At 37.7% G+C, this 19,935-nt stretch overlaps 1 protein-coding gene across 13 annotated transcripts in view; it reads left to right on the forward strand.

Moving 5' to 3' along the window:
- The window catches only part of PPFIBP2 (PPFIA binding protein 2), a 93,230-nt gene that overhangs the window by 21,065 nt on the left and 52,230 nt on the right, over positions 1-19,935 (forward strand). For 12 of the 13 annotated variants that reach the window (XR_012580928.1, XM_074543831.1, XM_074543824.1 and 9 more), the window contains exon 3: positions 9,660-9,874. Coding sequence is in view for 12 of the 13 variants with exons in the window: in XM_074543831.1 (XP_074399932.1) it covers positions 9,660-9,874 (215 nt within the window). In the remaining variant the exon portion in view is untranslated. Of the gene's footprint in view, positions 1-9,659; positions 9,875-18,611; positions 19,864-19,935 lie in introns of those variants that run through there. The other variant, XM_026795850.2, reaches the window with a different exon arrangement.

A 19,935-nucleotide genomic window follows, 5' to 3' on the forward strand; every position in this document is an offset into this window, starting at 1 on the left:
CCCTCATGGCTATATAAATTAGGCACGCTAAATGATTAGCCTTATTTGACTAAAATAGCAAAAAGGGCTAATGTGATTGTCAATGCACATCACTTAGCCATTAGCTGGAGTGACTTGCACTCCAAACAGAGGTTTCCTCTAAAAAAAAGCACCATCTATCAGATCCATCTACTCATTCTTCATTCAAGGTGCGTGACTTTGGCGTTGTTTCCCTCTGAGCTTTAACCAAGTCATTACTTCTCCTTTTATGCAGCTTGTACCCATTTATTAAGGTATGTTTCTTTATAGGACTGTAGATTTTGGTTATTTTTCTGTGCAATACAGCATAACAAATTAATACAGTTTTTATTTTCCTAATATTTTATATCAAACTGCTTCTTGCCACCATCAATTTGTAATTCCATCATTTCCCTTTGTGATTAATGTAAAATCTAAAAACTCCCATCACAATATATAGTTTGCTACAGTCTCTTCTAATTTACCAAGTCATCAGTGTAATTACTGAGTTCCCTTTTAACCAGAGCTCCTGCAATTATTGCTCACTGGAAAATAATGAGAAAGCTAAGTGTGTAATGACATAGGTCTGTATCAGTGCTTCAGTATTAGCACAGAAAGATTAAAAAGCCAATACAATTAAAAAGTTGAGCAAGGAGTATTCATGTTTGAATTTCCTTCTCCTGAGCTGGCAGAATGTTGGTGTTCAGCTCATGGCTTTGGCTGCTGTGTTAGAAACCCAGCCTTGCTGGAAAAGGGGCCTCCAGAGGAAATTGTACTTCAATTTAAACAGGCTTTTAGTTCAAGTTTAATGTATTTTCCTCATGGGATTTACCAGCCAGAATTTGCAGGAGGAGCTGTTAGTGGGGATTATTAAATCACCTCTAGTAAGTGATTAGAACTTGGTTTCTACACAAAAAAAGAGCACTGCCACTCACTTGAACTCCTTTGGATGGGCTTTAGGTTCCGTGGAACAAAGTTTTCACTGAATTCCTAGATAAATAAAAGGAAATCACAGTATTTCCTGGTGACCTCGTCCTTCACCCCTGAACAGCCACATGTCACCACAGCATTCATTCAGTCTCACAGCACTTCAGCTGAGGAGGATGGACACCTCTGTTCTGCTTCAGGAGGGACTGAAATTGTTCAGACCAGACTGAGAGCATTAATCCTATTTTTGTGTGCTGGGGAGGTGCTGGTGGGTCTCATTTGAAGTCCATGCTGGGTGACATGCAGCTGATGGGCACAGCTGGGACTGTGCAGAACGGCTAGAAAATAGTTTCTATTTGTTCTTTTCAGTTTGTTCACTTCCAAACATTTTTATATTTTTATCACTTAAGTCCTTCCTATTCAAGGTTCACAACCCTTTCAAACTCAAAGTTTGGTTTCTATAGTAAAGGTATGGTATAACTTATTAATAGGAATGTTTGGAATTTCCAAAGGTTCCTATTATAAAGTTATACCGTATTTCTATGGCATAACTTTATAATAGGAATCTTTGGAATTTCAACTTCAGACCATTGAACTGACTATTTAAAATAATGATAAGCACAACAGAACAATTTAAATACTAAGGAATTTCCTTCATTGTAGATCAAAGTAATTGGACAAACAGCAGTTGCAGTGGTTTTTCTTGCATTTTCTAAGTAAATTACAATTGTGTTAAAAGGCTGTGTTTCAGTTATGATTAGTGCATTTCCTTTTTATTTTCTGTTATTTTTCAATCAATGATTTAGGCTATTTTTTTCTGAACAAAAGAAATAATATGCCTAGAGCACTTATGTACCTTGTTACTGCTATGTGTTAAGTAAGGTGAGCATTTGTGAAGTTATAATATTGTGGCTTTTTTAACCATTAACTACAGTGTGTTCATGCATAGATCTTACAGCAAGAGAGATATAAAAAAGGAAATTACATAGAAAATTACTTGAAACAAGGTTTTGGTAGGGGGAATACATAAATTCCTGTCATAAAAGTTCCAGAAAACTTTATGTCAAGAATGATGGGGGCTTGAGGGGGAAGGAAAGATAAAAATTGTGTGTGACCTCTAAATATCCTGGATATTAAAGGAGGAAACAAAAAAGCTGAACACAATATTTATGGCTTATAATTTGTGGGGTTTTATTTATTTGCCACTTAAAATTTGTTTAAGGTGCTGACATTTATTTTCAGATACTTGACTTCAGAAAAGCTGATTAGTTAATTCCTCAGATATCAACAATAACCTATTCATAGCAAAAATATTTCAAGCATTTAAAAGTAGAGCAATTCATTGTTTTTCTATTTACTCAATTCATAGCACAGAGAGACTCTTTCCTATAAATACTTAATTATTATCTAAAAAATAAGTGTTTAAAATTGTTTGCTGTAGGGTCCTTTGAAGGTCCAAGTCAAACTGATTTACTGATCTATTTGGTCTTTAAGTTCCCTTGCTAGTGTTTCTGCCTTTCCAGCAAAACCACAAAATTAGATTTTTTTTTGAAAATGGGAGTTAAAACTAATTCAAAATGGAAAAATGCTTACAGTTTAAAAATGCTACTTTAAATTTTTTTATTCCTGACAAGAGATATGTTTCCTCTAGTAGAAAACAGCAGAAATGCTGTAGTGCCCTGGACACTTACACCAACTTACCAAACTGCAGCAATGCATCTGCAATTATACCAAATAAACTCCACACATCAATGCTGTTTTTACTGAGTTTTGAGGAAGGACTGAAAAGAAAAAGAAACATAAATAGCTGCAGATACAACATGGGGCAAAGAGAGGCAGTTAAACCATGGTGGCCAAAAGCCCATGGGACTGAAAATCTGAGACACAAAGGTCCTTTTGTAGTTTGTATGATGTGATCTGTCCTTCAGTACATGAGTGAGTCAGTTCTTTAACAGGCAAGTGGACAGATTGCTAAGGTTTAAATTTAAAGGAGTTTGGTATCATTAAATTCAAAATTGTATCTTGTCCACTTCTTACTTTAAGATAATGAAATTGATTTGAGAGTTTTTTTAAAAGTGAAAGCTGTGTGATTTTAGTGAAACAAGATTCCTTCACTTCCTCACAAACTGAATGATCTTACTACTGCTTATTACAAACAATTACAGATTTTGTGCTAGAAACACTGTTTTACTTAGACTAATGGTTTCACTGGCCCTAAATACACTCCTTTTTTATGTGTAATTAAAAATAAAAAGAGAGAGAGAAAATCCTTGCAAGTATTTTTTATCCTTTAATAAATGTGTTGATCCTGCTTTTCCTGTGCAATGGAGACTTAGCCTCAAACCTCCATCACAGCTGCATAATCCATCCTCCTTTTTTTTCCACCAGGCTGCTTAGCTTGTGTTCCTGGGTAGGAGAGACTTTCTTTGTTGTAGCTGTGTGTGCAGTCCCTAAAAGTGCTGCACATCACAGCTCAGCGTCTGGAAGCTTGTAGGAGAGAAGTTCTGAGTAATTGCACCTATAATTTGCATAAGAAATTATAGACAGTTCCTGGAAATTGTCTGAAAGATTCTGTATGTGATTGTAGGCAGAGCTGAGCTGAAAATCATCTGAGCTGCATGAAGCTCTCATCTGAATGTGGTCATTAGTGTTTTTAGGCTTGGAAATTTTTTCCCAGGGCTTCCTGCTAATCCAGCTTAATAGTTATTTTTCCCTGTAGTTAAAGATCTAAAAGCAGAGATTTGAGGAGAAGTGAATATGAGCTGTGATTCAAAACACACCGTTTGTGATGTATTCTGCATCACAGGAGGGGAAGAAAGGGTTGTGTGAGCTCCCTCTTCACTCCTTCTGCAGGAGGCTTAGGATCCAGGAGGCTGAAATATGTCCTGTCCAGCCCTTACTGCCACTTTGCATAAATTCACATTTTCAAGGCTGTCTTCATGAGGAAAAGAAAACTGTGCTTCAGAGAACATTGCACTGTGTAATCTTGATGGAGGGAGGAAGAACTTGGACAACCTAGATGATCACTGAGTAAAAATTCAGGTAAAAAAATGTGTTCTCTAGCAGTGTAATGATTGACTGAAAGGCCAGAGGAAAAGTATGTTTATAACTTTATTCTAACCACTCTTGGTCAGATGTCAATATTGTTACTGAGGAATATTTTCACCTTTATAGAAATTCATCCTTATCCAGCATAGATGTAGGTTTTGGTGTTTGCTGGGGGGCTTTTGTTGTTTTCTGCTGATTTGTGATCTAAAGGAGCTGGCATTCTTAGGAAAAACTCTTTTTAACCACTGATGGCTGAGTTATACATTACCTGGATTTTTTTTTTTTTTTTTTCAAACTCAGCCAGTTTGAGAATAAAAAAGTTGAGATCAGAAGTTAGGACACAAGGGGAAGTGAGAAATCAGACACAACACCTACTGCTAGGAGAGATGGAAGCTGTGTGATGGATGAATGCACATAACATGGGCTGAGGAGAGGTGTTTTCAACCTGGCAGGGCTTTTTCCTCTCTCTTTACTTGTGCCTGGTAACTTATTTTTGGAAGCTACTGGCAGTGCTGTTTTCTGAATAGGTTATGTATTTGCCCAAAAGGAATGTTTCTTTGAAGCCATTCTGCTAATTGCAAGGAACTCTGAGAGAAAAATGTGCTTGCACAGTCAGGGTGGGAGAAATGAGTAACTTAAAAGTTGTTTTGCTTGTTTCATGACTTATTTTATTCTTTCTGCCTGCATATATTGTAGGCAGAAATGTAATGCCTGCTTTAACCCTCCTTCACTCACTGACTGTTTGGGGAGGAGAGGAGGGAGCTACGTGGAATGTCTCAGTTTCAACACTTTTCCTCCCTTTCTTTTTTTTTTCCTGCTCTTCTAAAGTGAACATTCATGATGAGCAATTGTGTTCCAGGAGTACGCTAGGGGAAACCATGGTTTTGGGTTTTGTATAAACTTCATGACAAAAGATTCCCCTGTGTCCTGTTTACCCCTGGAAAAAGAAGTGAGGTGCAGGAAGACTGTGACTTGCTCAAGAAAAAAAGTTTTAGTCCTTTTGCAAAAGTTCAAAACTTTAATAATTTTTCCTGAGTATTGATAAAATTCTGGTGTTTGAACTGCATTCTTCCCCTCTTCAGTTATTTATAATAAAGCTGCACAGATAAGACAGCTGTTACTGGTGGAGAATGCTAGTAACAAATAATGTTGTGTGGCATCTCCTTTTTATTTTCATTAATCTGCAAAAATACCCAAATTCTTACTGTCTGGTGCTAAAATTTCATCTACTTTGCAGCACAATGATGCCAAGGTTTAAAGCAAGGCAAAGAAATACAATTATTTACTCCTACACACTTCTGTTTTCCAGGGTGTGTTCTTTTGGTGAGCAGTGCAATCCTACTTAATATGAAACTACATGGAAAGCAAATAAGAGAAGCAAGCCTGTGATTCATTTGAAATTTTAGCAGTAAATCAGGAAGCTTTCTGAATTAAAATGCTGAGTTGGGCTCTGTATTTCTGCATTTCTGTCCCTAGCACCAAGTGCATTATTTGTTGCATTCAGAGGAGTTCTCCATTTTTTATTGCAGCCAGGAGAATAAAAGGGACCACGTTAGCAATCCATAGCAAACCAGTTTTAAAGTAATTCGGCATTTTGCAAAACGTGAGGATGCAGAGAATTCTGCCAGTCTGAACTGCCAGTTGAAGAGCTTGGGATAACTCAAGGATGCCTATGAAGCATGCCCAGTCTCAGGAAATCACAGAATTCCTGGCTGGCTCTGCCTGTGCTCCGGCACTTTAGAAATTTTACCCTTTATAAAATCAGTTTCCTAAACGTGGCAGTCCATGTGTGTGCATGTTGTTTTCCCTGGTATTTTGGTAGAGGCAAATCAAATGAGGGCACGATGAAATGTGTGAATATCACTGACAGTGTACAATTATAATATCATTAACATAATATAATTAATATAATAACACTCATAACGCATAATATTATTATAATTAATATAATATCACTTACATTATGTAATATCAACTGAATTTTCCTGCATCACCTGGGATTGTTTGCTGTGGAAAGCAGATGCTGCCAGGAGTGTTGTAGTTATGATAATGCAAGGATTGAGGCAAGAGGTGATACACAGTGACTCACAGTGGTACATTTGATGGAGGTGTTTATCGACCTAGCACAATCATCTGAACTCCTGAACAACTGTTTTAAATTGTATTTAGCTTGTCTTTTTTTTTATTTTTTCACTCCTGAAATATTTGTTGTGGGTCTGTAAGTTTATGTGGTTTTGTTTGGATTGGGTGTTTTTTTTTTTTTTTTTGGTTTTTTCTCTTGCCTATAAATAAAAATTATTCACGAAACTAGCTTGAAAAAAATCTATAGCAGAATGCTCCTTTCAATTTCTCCCTTTCCATAAATATTCTAAATTGCCAGTTCATGGAAGGGGTAGCCAACACAGCTGATTATGAAATAGCTTTGAATCCTGCCTGATTTTCTAGGGTGGAAAGTGCTTGCTAAGCAAAAAGGAGATATTGGCATGGAGTTTCCCAAAAGAGAGAGAAATGGCACAATAACCAAGGAATCAGTGCTGCTGAAGAAGTCAGGGTCGCGTTATCAGTTTGTGTGTGCTGAATGAAAAGATGGCATTGGTTATATGATCCAAATGGCCCCTTACTCAATTTGGAAATCTGCTCTTTTTAGTTTAATAGTTTAATATTAATCTGCATTTGGAGATACAGAAACAAGCTGTGGCCTGAGTTGCTGAGAGCATAGAAATACATTAGAAAATGTCATTTAGGGGTTATAGCAAATAAACCCTGCAGAGCAGACAGTTGATCCTCCCCTGAAAAGGAAGTAATTCAGGAAACCAAGGCTGGTTTACAGGGTGAGGTTGGCTCCTGTGGCAGCCTTGGAGCACCGGATATTGAAGAAACTTTATCTTGCACATGGTCTTGGCCAGAAATTAAGATGAGATCTTGCACTTGAAGTATTAAAATAAACTCATAAGCAGCAGAGGTCAACAGGATCAAACAGAATATTCTGAGTCAGGAAACAGATTAAGGTAATATGGAGTGCTCCAGTAGTGAAAATGACTGTTGCTTTACCAAAATAAAAAAAAGAAAAATCCTACTACACAGCCTTGAAAATTTTCCAGGAAGAGATTTTCATTATTTAAAATTGTCAAAACATGGATTGTATAGCAGAATTCAAGCCACACAATTTTTTGCAAAGACATGACAGACTACTTTGGGTGATTGAAAGATTTCTTGAAGAAAACCTGGTTAAGATTATTTTAATTTTCCCAAAATCTGCGAGTAAAATTAAGCATTCATTAAATGAGAGACCAAGTATGGTCTTTGTTCAAAAACTGGTTGACATGGGGAACAATATTAGCATTAAATTATCAATTAGCAGTTTGATTAAAAGCTACTTTAGTTATTTCTGTGTCCTAGGACCTCCAGTGTTGGTGTATTCCTGAGATGTGTATCAGGCTGCAGGTAAAATGAAACACTGGGTTCAAACACAGTTTGCAATGCCCAGATCCTGGGAGATAAATGACCACAGCAGGCAAACTAACACTGATTAATGTGAGGTACTGTGCATTCAAGAAGAAAATCTGAATTCCTTATACATTTTGACATCATGTTAGATATATCTGCTCAGGGGAAAAATAAATTTAGAAGGTTATGGTCAAAGTTTTTTGTTCCCTTTATTACTAACACATAAACTATGTTAAATACAGGAGTAAAAAGAATAGCAAGAAGATTATTAAAATCCCTTTGTGTGCATCAATTATGTAGTCTACTAATGAATACTAAATGCTATGTGGAGCCAGTACAATGTGAATAATCAAAAACCAAAAAAAATCTCCCATTACATCAAATAGGAAGGGAAATTGTGATTTTTTTTTTTTATGCCAGAGAGAACATGAGTGAAGACATGTGTACAATCTATTATACACATGAGGAAATGAATTGTAAATAAAAAGTTCTAAAAGTAGAGCAAATAGAAATTTTCTACCTGACTGCTTCTTAGCACTGACTTAAATTTTCCTGGTCCATGAATAGGATCTGGTTTGTGTTTCTGGCATAGGAAAGAAGCCTTGGCAGTTTCTCTGCTATTGCTGCTCACTGGACATCAAAATGAATGCTGCTAGCCCTCTCTGTCAATTTTCTACCAGCCCTAAATGACCCAGAGAATTTGTCTCTAATATTTCTCAAGCAGATGGGTTTTCCTGAAAAAACTAATAAATTGGTAATTTACTCTGGTACAGTTTTGTCAGTCTGTTAAGCTGCTCACTGTAAAAAAAAATCAACAAAGTATCAATGGAAATATGTTTAATTATGATTTTGAATATGCAGATGTGGTTTTGGTTTGCCTCAGTTATTCATGGTTGTTGTATCCAGTCTCAGTTAAATATTGTGTGAACCAGAAATATGTAAATAGGTGAAGTCTGTTTTATATTTGCCAGCTAACACAGAGATGGTGTTCACCACATAAATACACTTGTGCACACAAATTTCAGGAGCAAACCAAGGCCTTTTTTTTTGTTTTGTTTTGGGTTTTTTTCTTCATTTAATGTGAGTTAAATTTGAAGGTGACATGGAAGATTATTAAGAAATATTATTAGCTTTTAATTTTAGGGAACTAAATTACATTTTCTTGTTTGAGATTGTGAAGGGTTCGTTTAGAGCAGTTGCTCTGGTGTCCTGTGGCTGAGGAAAAACTGAAGGTTGATTTACCTGGTGAGAGGCACACAAAAGTGAATTTGGAGACTCCATTTATGGTAGGATGCCATCAGGTGTCTGGTCAGAATTTTTTAATCAGTCAACAGCTGGAGCAAGGATTTTTTTTTTCTGTATCAAGGAGCAACCAAGTCATTACCTATCAATGGGTACAGCCTGTAACTTTCAAGCTGGTATTACACTGCATTACATGAGGCCATGTAATATCACATGGCCCCACGTGATATTACGCCATATCACATGGCCCCATGTAATATTTCATTGCCCCATGTAATATTACACCATATTACATAGCCCCATGTAATATTACACCGTATCACATGGGGCCATGTTATATTACATGGGGCATGTAATATTAAGCCATATCACATGGCCCCATGTAATATTACATGCCCCCATATAATATTCCGCCTTATTACATGGCCCCATGTAATATTACATCGCCCCGTGTAATATTACGCCATTACACATGGCCCCATCCTATATTACATGGGGCCATGTAATATTACGTCACATCAAATACAAAAAATGTGTTTAGACCAGCAATGGTCATTTATCTTTTTCCAGATCTGGTGACATCATCTATTTTCGTCCCAGTTTTTTGTCAGACAGCTGCATCAGTCATTCATTTCTTTGCAGTGTGAGGCCTTTCAGTGGTGTAGCTGAGAAGTTAGTGACATCTCATGGCAGCTGTGGAAAACTACAGGTGTTTTGGGATAAGCTTTAGGATTTATAATTTGGACATTGCAAACGTGATCTAGGTCAAAAATCTTTTTTGATATGCGTGTACAAACCTCTTGCATTTGGTTCTCCAGATTTCATGACTTCTCTAGAGACTAATTCAGGTATTTCTAAGCCTGCAATGAAGGTTTTCAGCCTGGAGTGAAACTTTTCACTCTCAAGTCCAAATATTGTAGCATGCGGTACCTATTAATTTGCCACCCACAAAGCAATTATATGACATTATTGCCTCTCCTCACTTTGTTTTTCTTTAGGCACAAAGTCAGCCACAGAGTATGCTAATGGTGGTTATGATATTGTGTCACCTGCTCCATCAGTGTACCTGGGCACATTTCAAATTCTGCACCTCCTGGAAGATCTGAAGATGGCCCTGGAGATGCTGGAGGACCCTCAGGAGAAAGAAGCTCTGAGGAACCAAATTCCAGGGGCCACAGCACTGTGTCTGAGGGAGTGGTTTGAGGAGAACCTGGTGAGTTGCTATTTCAGCTTTTCCATTTTGTCTGCAAACAGGGTTGGGTCAAGTATTCCCATGCTTAAATAATTTCAAAAAAGCCTGAAATCTGCATACTTAGAGAACTGCAGGGGGTGGTGAGCAATAACAGCTGAGGATATAACTGCTTTAAGTACTGATTTCTAAAGCAATGCAGATAGAGGAGTCGAAGAAGTAGATAAAAGACCTTATTTTGTCCTTTGGGGGGGAGCAGAGATAGTAAAAATGAAGAACAAAAAAAGTTGCCATTTCTGTGGTTGTTTTTCTATTTTTTTTAATATTGTTTGCTTTATTTCACTTTTTGCTGGAGATAACAAATTTATAACTATTTACAAAACTTCTAACTTGTAAACTGTCAGTTTAGAGTAGAGTGGCGTTGTCTGTTGAAGGGACAGATCCAGACTGGATGATCCTCATTCCCTTTTCCTTGCTGCACTGCCTTTGTTGTCAGTATTACAAATCTCCAAACCATCCTGTACACCAGGCAGGGGGGTAAAAGCAGGAAAGCCTTTGATTCTGAAGGGGACACACATTCCTCTTGGGATAGATGGGGAATAAACCTCTGACTACACTGGAAAAGGCTGAGGTTTACCAGGTGAAGAGATAGACCTCAAAAGAAGAGACTCCCTGGGTGTAAAGGAAGAGAAACACAAGATTCCCCTTCCCCAAACCTGCCACTGCCAGCATTCTGCCCAAAGTGTATTTTAGTGTATTTTAATTGTTGTATTCAACTGAAAAGTTACATAAAAGATTGCTTAATATCAGTAGCAGTATTTGAATTGCAACCAACATTGTATGGGAAATGTATGCAGCAAACAGTGGAGGGTGAAATAATTCCTTTGAGATTTTATTGTTTTGAGCTGTTACAGGTTAAATAGCAACTGTAAACAGAGAGGGATTTTCTTTTGTGAGTGATTAATTCCACATCTGTTTACTTTTGGGGTCCATGCATCTTCCTTTGCAGCTGGAGAGCTGCTCTAGCATGTCACTGAATAGCTTCAGAGACTACAGTAATTGCTCTGTTTCTAACATTTTACTCAAATGGGCACCAAAAATATTCCCAACTTATCCTGGTTAGGCACCCATTATGAAACTAAAGATACAAAAAGCCATTCCATGTTCTTAAAAGCAAATAAGTAGGCTTCTTTCAAGAAAAGTGTGTTGTTCTCCTTCACTTCAGTGTGTGGTCGAAAATTGTATCAAAAAATCATTTCAGCTGCCAGGGCTAATCAAGAATACAAACAGTATTCTTGTACAAACTGGTTGTTTCTTGTACAAAGAAACAAACAGTTTCTTTGCTGTTTACAGATACTACACCTGGTCTCACCTGCCTTCAGGTCCATAGCACCAAACTCTGGAATTTATCAGGCATCAAATGTCACCAAGTGATGTTTCAGATTAATTTAATTTTTATTCTATTTTTTTTTAAACCAGTGGTAACTTTAATATTCTTTGTCCGGTCTGCTCTAGGTGTGAGTACCAAAGATGTGGAAAAATTTAAAGATGTCTAGAATAGGAATACTTTAGGCCTCATGTTTCATACCTGATATTACCTTCACTATTAACTCTTTGGAGAGCAGCTGCTGAATTCCTTTTTCTTATGTAGCCAAGAATGATTTGGTGTTTCCTCTAAGATAAGACACAACATCTGTTGAACTAAAGATGTTATTTTTCAAAAGGCCTTTTTTTTGTTTGTTTGTTTTTTTCCCTGTTTCTGGGGTCTGGGATATATGAAAAATTCAGGTTCCTGAGTTTACAGAATAACTGGGCACAGTAACTGTTCTGTCCCTGCTTTGAGATAGATGAAATAGGTTTGACAAAGTTAGCACTGAATTTAGAAAGATTGTGTGTCTTGTGGAATGAGCATTTTATAGTTGCAATCTTTTGGCATACCTAAAATGGCAGAAAACGTGATTAATTATAGACTTTTAAGTACTTAGGAATTGTATTAAAAACTTTTACCTTGAAGAGAATGTCTGAAGTGTTTTACATGGCTTTATGATTGTAAATTCTTTGGCCTTAAAAATGACACAAAGACCTAGGGATTATCTGGGAGAGTTTGTACAAAACAAATTCGTGGGTACTATCCATGTTTCTTGTTAAATATTTCAGTATTGGCAGTGGCCATGTGACCTGTCACAAAGCAGATAGTAATTTCATCATTAAAAATTAACTGCTGCAGCTACAATTTGGCTTTGTGAGCTACAAAAGGATGTATTTAGTTACAGTTTCATAACTCTAAATGGATTTCCACACTGTTCATTCTGGGTTTTATTCTATCTACCTTTATGCAGTCCTTTATTGAGTAAAGAGGAACACTTGTGTTCTTACAATGGACCTTAAGCCTCATTTTGAGGATTGCAAAACCTGATCTTCCTCCTAGTGGAACATCTATACTTAAAGCAAACCCCTCCATCTTGTAGCTTTTTAGAATGACCCTCAAAATGCCAATTCTTGAAAACTCATTAGTATTTTCCTGATTATTCAACGGTTTTTTGGAAGCCTGACTCTGAAAATATTTCTAAATATTCTCAATTGGAGGAAATGGAGAGAAGAGCAGAAGAAATAGTAGAGGAGCATGCTGTAGAGGCAATTTTTAATAAATGTGGTTTGCCTTATGATATGTGCTGTGCTTTGTTTCTTTTGAGGATCTGTTCTTCACTGGTAAAACCAGAGACTTTTTAGCAAGAAACAGGACAAATTCTTTACAGTCTTGGTTGCTAATAGCTCATAATTAGTGTTCAAAAGAGATTGTTTCCACTGTGGGTTAAAATCAAGGAATATTTTTCCACAGTATCTTAACAAAGACTTGAGTAAAAACAGTCAGGCCTAGTTCAGAATTCTGACTTGATGGAGCTTGTGGAGTTTGGAAGTCACTTCAAAGTTTTATTTTAAGCATGTGTTAAAGTGCTCTGCTGAAACATAATCACTGGCCTCTCTATTTCACTTTTGTCCAAGATTCATTTCACAGGATCACCCTTCCAGAGGAGAGGCAGAAAATGACTGAATTCAGGGCACTTCCAGGCACTTGAAAACAGGCTTTTATGAAAGTATCAATAGCATTTTTCAGCAACAGCTGAGTGGGAAGGGAATGTATTCTGAGCAACACCAGTTCAAGTCATTTATCTGCTGGGAGATCTGGCTGCAGAACTCAGCTGCTGGGAGTCCTGATGGAGATATTTATAGCTGCATCTCCCCACTGCCAAGAGATACCAACACATGTTGAATTGAAAAGGGAGCAGCAGAGCCTGCTTGGGACAGTGTGGAAAAGCAGTCACTCCATAAGCATGCGTGTTTATTTTTGCCAGCTTGAAACATTAGATGGGTTCTGTTTTCTGAGAAGGACTCAGAGCTGAAAGCTGAATGTCCCAGTCCTCCCTCTCGGTGAACTGGTGATGCAAGGAAGGCCTGGACTGCAAAATCTGCTCCTCTCAGGGCTCCCCAGGTGTTTCAGAGCAATGCACGGAACACCAGAGCCAGCAGAGAGGTGCCCTTCATGGGTTCAGAAGTTTAGGAAAACCAGAGAATGCCTTGGAGACAGTGGAACTGCTGGTGCACAGACCCAGGCCTGTGCCCTTCTAAACCAGGCCTGATTTTTCCAAAATTCTGTGGTTGCTTTGCCTGGGAACCAACCCCATCACCTCTGGCCGCTCTCAGGAGAAGTAAGGTCTCCTCTATGTGAAAAACTGATAGAAGTTTAAAAGAGTTTTGCAGTGGATAGGACTGATTTAGATCTCTTTCTTAAAATGTCATTTTCTTTCACCTTTGTAAGGATCAGTAATGTTTAACAGAGCCGCCTCAAACTACAGTGAGCAGAAGTGCTTAAACAGGATTGAGTTGTGGCCTGAGGCTGAGAGCACTCATGGAAGACAGGTGGTATTCCTTCTATAATAGGAATATCATAAATATTATAAAAAACTTTATTTTATGTTAGTTTTCCAAGATTTCAAGGTACTCTCCTGACATCTATGAAGTGCAATCCTCAGCTATGTGGCCTACCCACACCTTAATGCTGTCAGTGAAATACTCTGTATGAAGCCAGGATTTTGTGCAGAAATTGCAAGTTATCCTTCAAAAATACACTTTCTTCAGTTCCATTTGTACAAGTCTCATTCAGCTCTTGGCTTCAGTGCCTTCCTTTGCACTAAGTGCCTGAATATCCCATTAATTCATCTCTCCTTTTGTGTCTGATGCTATTCATGGAGTCCTTTTTCCATCTTACCTTCTGATCTCACCACAATCTCCAGCTGCATACTTTTCACTGATTTAAATGTTCACTCAGTATTCATTTAACAAATATTGGTGTATAAATGCATTTTTCAAGTGGAGCTACAGGAAACATTGGAAAATGTTTTTCATAAAGTAATTAACAGAGGGATTGGTGAGAGGGAATTGTTTCCTTAAACAATGGTGTTGACAGAAAAGGTGTAGAGGTTACACAGAGAAACTGAAGACAAAATTTCATTTTAAAAAGTCACTGTATTGATTTGGAGGCATTATTTGCACAATAGAAGAAGGGCATAACTTTGAAGTATTTCTCTGTATAAACCCTATTGACATTTCACACAATCTGGATGGATAGCCTAACCTGTTGAAACCTGGTAAATTTTACTGGTTATGACAAACGTAGCAATATTGTATCCAAACAAAGTTATTTCATTCTCTTTTGGATTAGTATGCTAATAACAGGAAACTAAATATTTTTTCAGCTTTTGTGACCATTCTAAAATGAGAAAAAAACCACTTATTTTGGCCAAATTTTCTAAACTTGTTGACATCCTGTTCTTTTCCAGAAGTTGGAAACAACAGGCTTAATTTTCCTCAGTAATAAAATGCTTAAGAAAAAAAAGGAAAAGAATATTTGTCTATTCCTTATCAGAAATAAGGACTTTTAAAGGTCTATCGGCAGTTTATTCTATTTTGGGGGTTTTTTTACTATTTTTTCCATTCCGAAATTTAGAAAAGAAAAATCTGATGTGCCATCACAGAGAGGAGAGGCAAACTGTTACCTGGTATTGTATTGGTGTGTATGCAAATATTTGGTAAATATCCTGTTTCAAGTGTCTCACATCCCCATTTATTGCAGCTTTAGTAGTTTCAGCAGTGCTTTGAAGCATTTGAGACAGGAAACTGAACCTGACTTATTGTAATGTGTTGCGTGGTAGGAAGAAAATAAATATCTTTAATTATTTTCTTTGCATACCAGTGTACTCTGCAAATAACTGGGGAAGTGCTCGTAGTGATATTGATGCTCTGTTAAATAGGAAATATCTTTTAGATTTCTGTGTGAAAACAGAAATCAGGTTTCTTACATTAAAAAAGCCTGTCTAACCCTGAGCCAAGTCTGATTCTTGATTTTCATCAACAAGGCCTTAGGATTGAGTGTGTCTTATGGTGGGAAAGAATTATTTGTTTGTGCATCTGCAAAATGTTATTTCTTGTCTGTTTCCCAGGATACTGTTTATTTTTTTTAAATTATCACAAGCATAAGCAAAGCAAGCATGCTCATCTACAGAATGCAGTGTATTTTTTTAAATTTTGTTCCAAGAGTTTCTCCTTTCTCTGTCACGTAGACATTGTCAGTCAGTCACAATTAATACTCTAAGACAATTTTTCTTGCTGGAAATATTTCATCTAGATTCCTGAAGCCATTTATGCCATGAAAAAGGGATTTCTCCCTCCATTGTCTTCTACATAAATGGCCTGAGTTTCTCTATACACTAGTATTCCCATATTTTCTCTCTCTTTTTTCACTCTGAAGCCCTCACATTTTTCTGAACCATGAGAATAACACATGTGAATTGGCATAGTGAAAACATTTTCCCATTTAAAATCTGGTGATAATCCCTTTGTTTACAAAGCAGCCCAGACACTAGGATTGGGGGGAAAAACAAAATTAAAAAAAAAACATATGCAGAGGAAGATATGTTGGAAAAGTTGATCATTATTTATTATTATTATTATTATTAATAATAATAATAATAATAATAATAATAATAATAATAATATATTATATTGGTTTAATTATTATTATTGCCTAAATAATATTTAATTAATATTATTATTAATTCATTGTTGCTTAATAATATTAATTTAATAGTGTTAATATTATTAATTTAACAATATTAATATTATTAATTTAATAATATTGAATCCATTCTTAACAATTAACATAATAATTCTTGGGAATTAGTAAAATTTTTAGCATGGTCATGCTCACTGGGCTCCCCTGACGAGGCTGGAGGATGCAAACCTGGACACTTCATTTCTTGGCCTAAGAGAGCAAGTGTAAGTTCTTTTAGTGTTTTCAGGGGCTGATGGGATTTTAAAATTGAAACCAGAACAATCTAGAAATTATTGATGAAAAGGAAGACCTGGAGGGCTGCTCTGACTCCTTCTATTCCTTTGCCCTTTAATTTCCCAGGAGATTCAGAGACAACAGAAGAACAAGATTGACCATTTGCATTTGTGCTGCACCAAAACCTACATCTTATCACAAATAAAATGTAAAATTGCTAAAACAGTGCTACTAAATATAATTTTGGTGTCCGTAGGGCCCTTGCTGGGTGGGAGAAAGAGGAGGAAAAGTGGTGGAAAAGCTCTGTGCTTCTTCAGCTCAGTGTTGGTAGAAGAGGGAAAACACCAGACAGTGCCGTTCCCTCCACAGCTCTAAGAGGATTTCTGGGTGTTTTATTGTCTCTTAACAGTGGAATGGAGGGACATCAGTGTAGCTGATCATTTAAAGCATTTTTGCTCTCAGTTTCAAAGCTCTTGCAGCACGTTTGTTTGCTATTTAAAAGAGACTGCAAGCCTTGTTTGAAGTGTTTGACGTGCTGGCTAAAAGCAATGGCTCACTTAGCTGAGTGGGCTTTGTTTTTTACTTTACAGCACAAAAATGTGAAATTGCTAGAAGTTCTTGGGCTGGCACCTTTGGTGTCCTGCAAATGGAGTTTTTAGTCCAATCAAGTCTGGCAGCAGTCAGCAGTTTGCTATGGAAGTAGGGAACTGGCAAATAAACCCTGATGGGTTATCATACAGCTTATGGATCATGTAAACTTCGCTAACTTGAAATATTTTACTACCCTACATTGTATTGCCATAATGTGTGTGTGTTCTTTTACTTTTGGGGACAGCACTGGAGAAAACAGACAATTTGATGGGGGCAAGAGAGCAAAAGCTGGATCAGCCTCTCTCTAGGGTAACACTCGAGGGTGGTGGTTCTGTAGTGGAACTTTGTTTTTCTTTGTTTTTAGCTCTCCACTGAGCCAGGAACCGGTGCTCAGTGAAGAGCTACACACAGACCTGAATTTCCTGAAAATAAGAAAAACATACAGTGGTAACCTGATGAAGCAATGTTGAGAGTGCAATGTGTTTTCCTTATTTTCCCATTGCCCAGAGAAGCTAACCTGCTTTCCCAGTGAAATGGAAAAGCATTCTAAGCAAATCTGGGGCAATAGATTTGCATTCAGCTGGTTTCTGAGAGTTTGAGGCCAAAGCTCAAGCAGGATATAAAGTTCAGAATGCAGGTGACAGGCTCCCAGAGAGCATGTGACTGTCTGGAATGTATGCTGTCAACATTCTGGCTGATAAGATGCAGAAAATTCAGACACTCACCTTTTAATCAGGAAGAATGACTCACAGAAACCAAGGCTCCTTCTCATGATCTCCAGCACAAGTGACAATGTACAAGTAAGGTATGTTGTCATTTTTAATATTTTTCAAAGGGGAAAAGGATGCAGGTGCCACACTGGGGCACTAGATAGTTCAGTAACACAGTTTTTCTGTAGTTTTAGAAATTAAAATCACAATCATTAGCTGATAAAGTGTGGTGGAATGTTTTAAGAGAGGCATTTCCTTCTTCCCTGAATAAGACTGAAATGGGAGTCTTGGAGCCCATGCTTTGAAATGGATGAAATGTGGAACTTTAAGGTACCGTAGTGGTGGTATTATGGGATATGCAAGCTGTGAGATAAAGCTGGATGTATTTTCTAGTCTCCATAATTAGATAACAAGGTTTTTTGGGGAAAAAAATGCTTTATACTGTTGGGCATTCTTGTTTAATGTCAAAACACCCCCTATTCAGTCTCCAGCTTGTCAGCCATGACATGTCAGCTGTCATGCACAGGGAAATATACTCTATTAAGTAATTTATTTTTATTTTTTAATGCGCTGTTGATGATGCATTAAGATTTTCTTCCAGATAGTATTAGCTATTCAAGAATAACTCCTCTCATCCATTTTCAGACAGCATAAAATAAGTATATTCTATGGTCAGGGCAACCCAAGTCAGATCTGTCTTCTAGCATTGCTTTTGGAAACAGGCAGGTCTTTTGTCCTCACATTTGCTGGTGATTTTAGATATCCCAGCACCTTTAGAAGCCTTGTAGCAGTGACAGAAAAAATTGTCATGTTTTTCTTGTCATGTAACTTTAGGTAAGAACAGATAATAAGTATATGAAGGGAACTGAAAGTCCAGGTTTATATCCTTCTCTCTTACCTTGTGTTGTAGGAGGCTCTCAAAAGAGCCCCATCAGGTTAAAAGGACCAAGAATAGTTGAAATATTAAAAACCCACATCCCCTTGAAGAAATTTTGTCACATATTTGTGGCTTTCCCAGTCTGGAGTGTGGGTGGGTGCCCGAGTGAGGCTGGTCCCTGTAGGAAAGGCCTTCTACAGCTTCAGACTTTGAGTCCTTTGTGTATAACATAAGTACCACAGGCAGCTTTGGCACTGGTTCTTCCCAGCTGCTGGTTGGTGGCTCCCTAAGCCCAGGGGGCAGTCTGGCTGTAGGAGCTGAAGGCAGCGAGGAGATAAGCAAACATTCTGAGATGATCACAAAGGTTCCATGGGGGCAGCGGCCTTTGGGCCTGAGGAGGCATTACCCAAGCAGCTGTCCTTGTGTGTGTAACGATCAGCTGCTTGTTTAAGGCCAAAGCCACTTTGAACTAGGGGGAGAAACAACACTGGAAACCAGACTTTTATTGGGAAAAATGAGGAGTTATGGATAACTGCTGTGTGGAGGCACTAGAGGACACCGCAAAACCAGGCAACGCTTTAAACTTCCCTTCTTGCCAGAGCGCTGTGTTGCACACGTATTTATCTTGGTGTTGCAAGTTTGAAAAGTTGCCATGCTGTGAGATTTCAGCTTCAGCAGGAGCAGACAAATATCTTGGAAGGGTATCATCATCTTCTGTTAGGATGGAAAATCGCCCTGTTGGCAATAGCAGTGTTTATGGGATCATTATCTTATTCACAGGATCGTCCTTGAATTCCTCCCCTTTTATAATGTCTTTTGAGAGGACAGGCAAGTAATTCAAAGAGCAGAACTTATTTTTAGGTTTAGTCTGAGCCTGAAATAAATTGAGAAGGCTGAGTAGTGTTACGATAAACAGGGAGCAGAACAGAGACAGGAAATAGGGGGTCTTTGGTAATGAGTTCCAGTCACTCTTGAAACAGAAAGCCAGAGAAAGCACTACTTGAGAATAGTTTCTCAGTGACAGCTTAATAATTTTTAGCTTGTTATTCAGCATTAAAGGGGAACAGTTCCTGCAGATTGATGCTGTTCTCGAAAGATCCTTTTTTAAAGATCATTTAGCAAGTTATCTTTTTAAAGTTTTTAGGCTTGCATTGTTCTTGCTGCAAACCGATCTGCTGTTTAAAAAAACCAGATGTTTGGGGGGGGAGCCTGAAGTTTATACAGTTGTGTGTTATATATACATCTGTGAGAAGCCTTTGGGATAAGCCTTGTGGGACAGGGGCAGGGGATTCTGCTTAAAATATGACCAGGCACTGAAAATTTCAGAAGTTGAGGGTTGAAAGGGGAAGAAATCACAGCTACATCCTGTAGAACAAAGCAGAGCGCTTGCTTCCAAAAGTTTCTTTTAACCCTGGGAATGTGACTGCTGAGATGGGCCCAAAGCATGGATGGTGAGATTGATATTTACAAGCACTTCACGTGGCTAAAGAGGGTAAGTGATTTGCTGGGCTTTGTTTGCTCTTTCTAAATGCACATTTAGCAAAATCTCAGTGAGGATTCTCTG

Source organism: Zonotrichia albicollis, chromosome 6 (assembly GCF_047830755.1).
Source record: "Zonotrichia albicollis isolate bZonAlb1 chromosome 6, bZonAlb1.hap1, whole genome shotgun sequence".
NCBI lineage: Eukaryota > Metazoa > Chordata > Aves > Passeriformes > Passerellidae > Zonotrichia > Zonotrichia albicollis.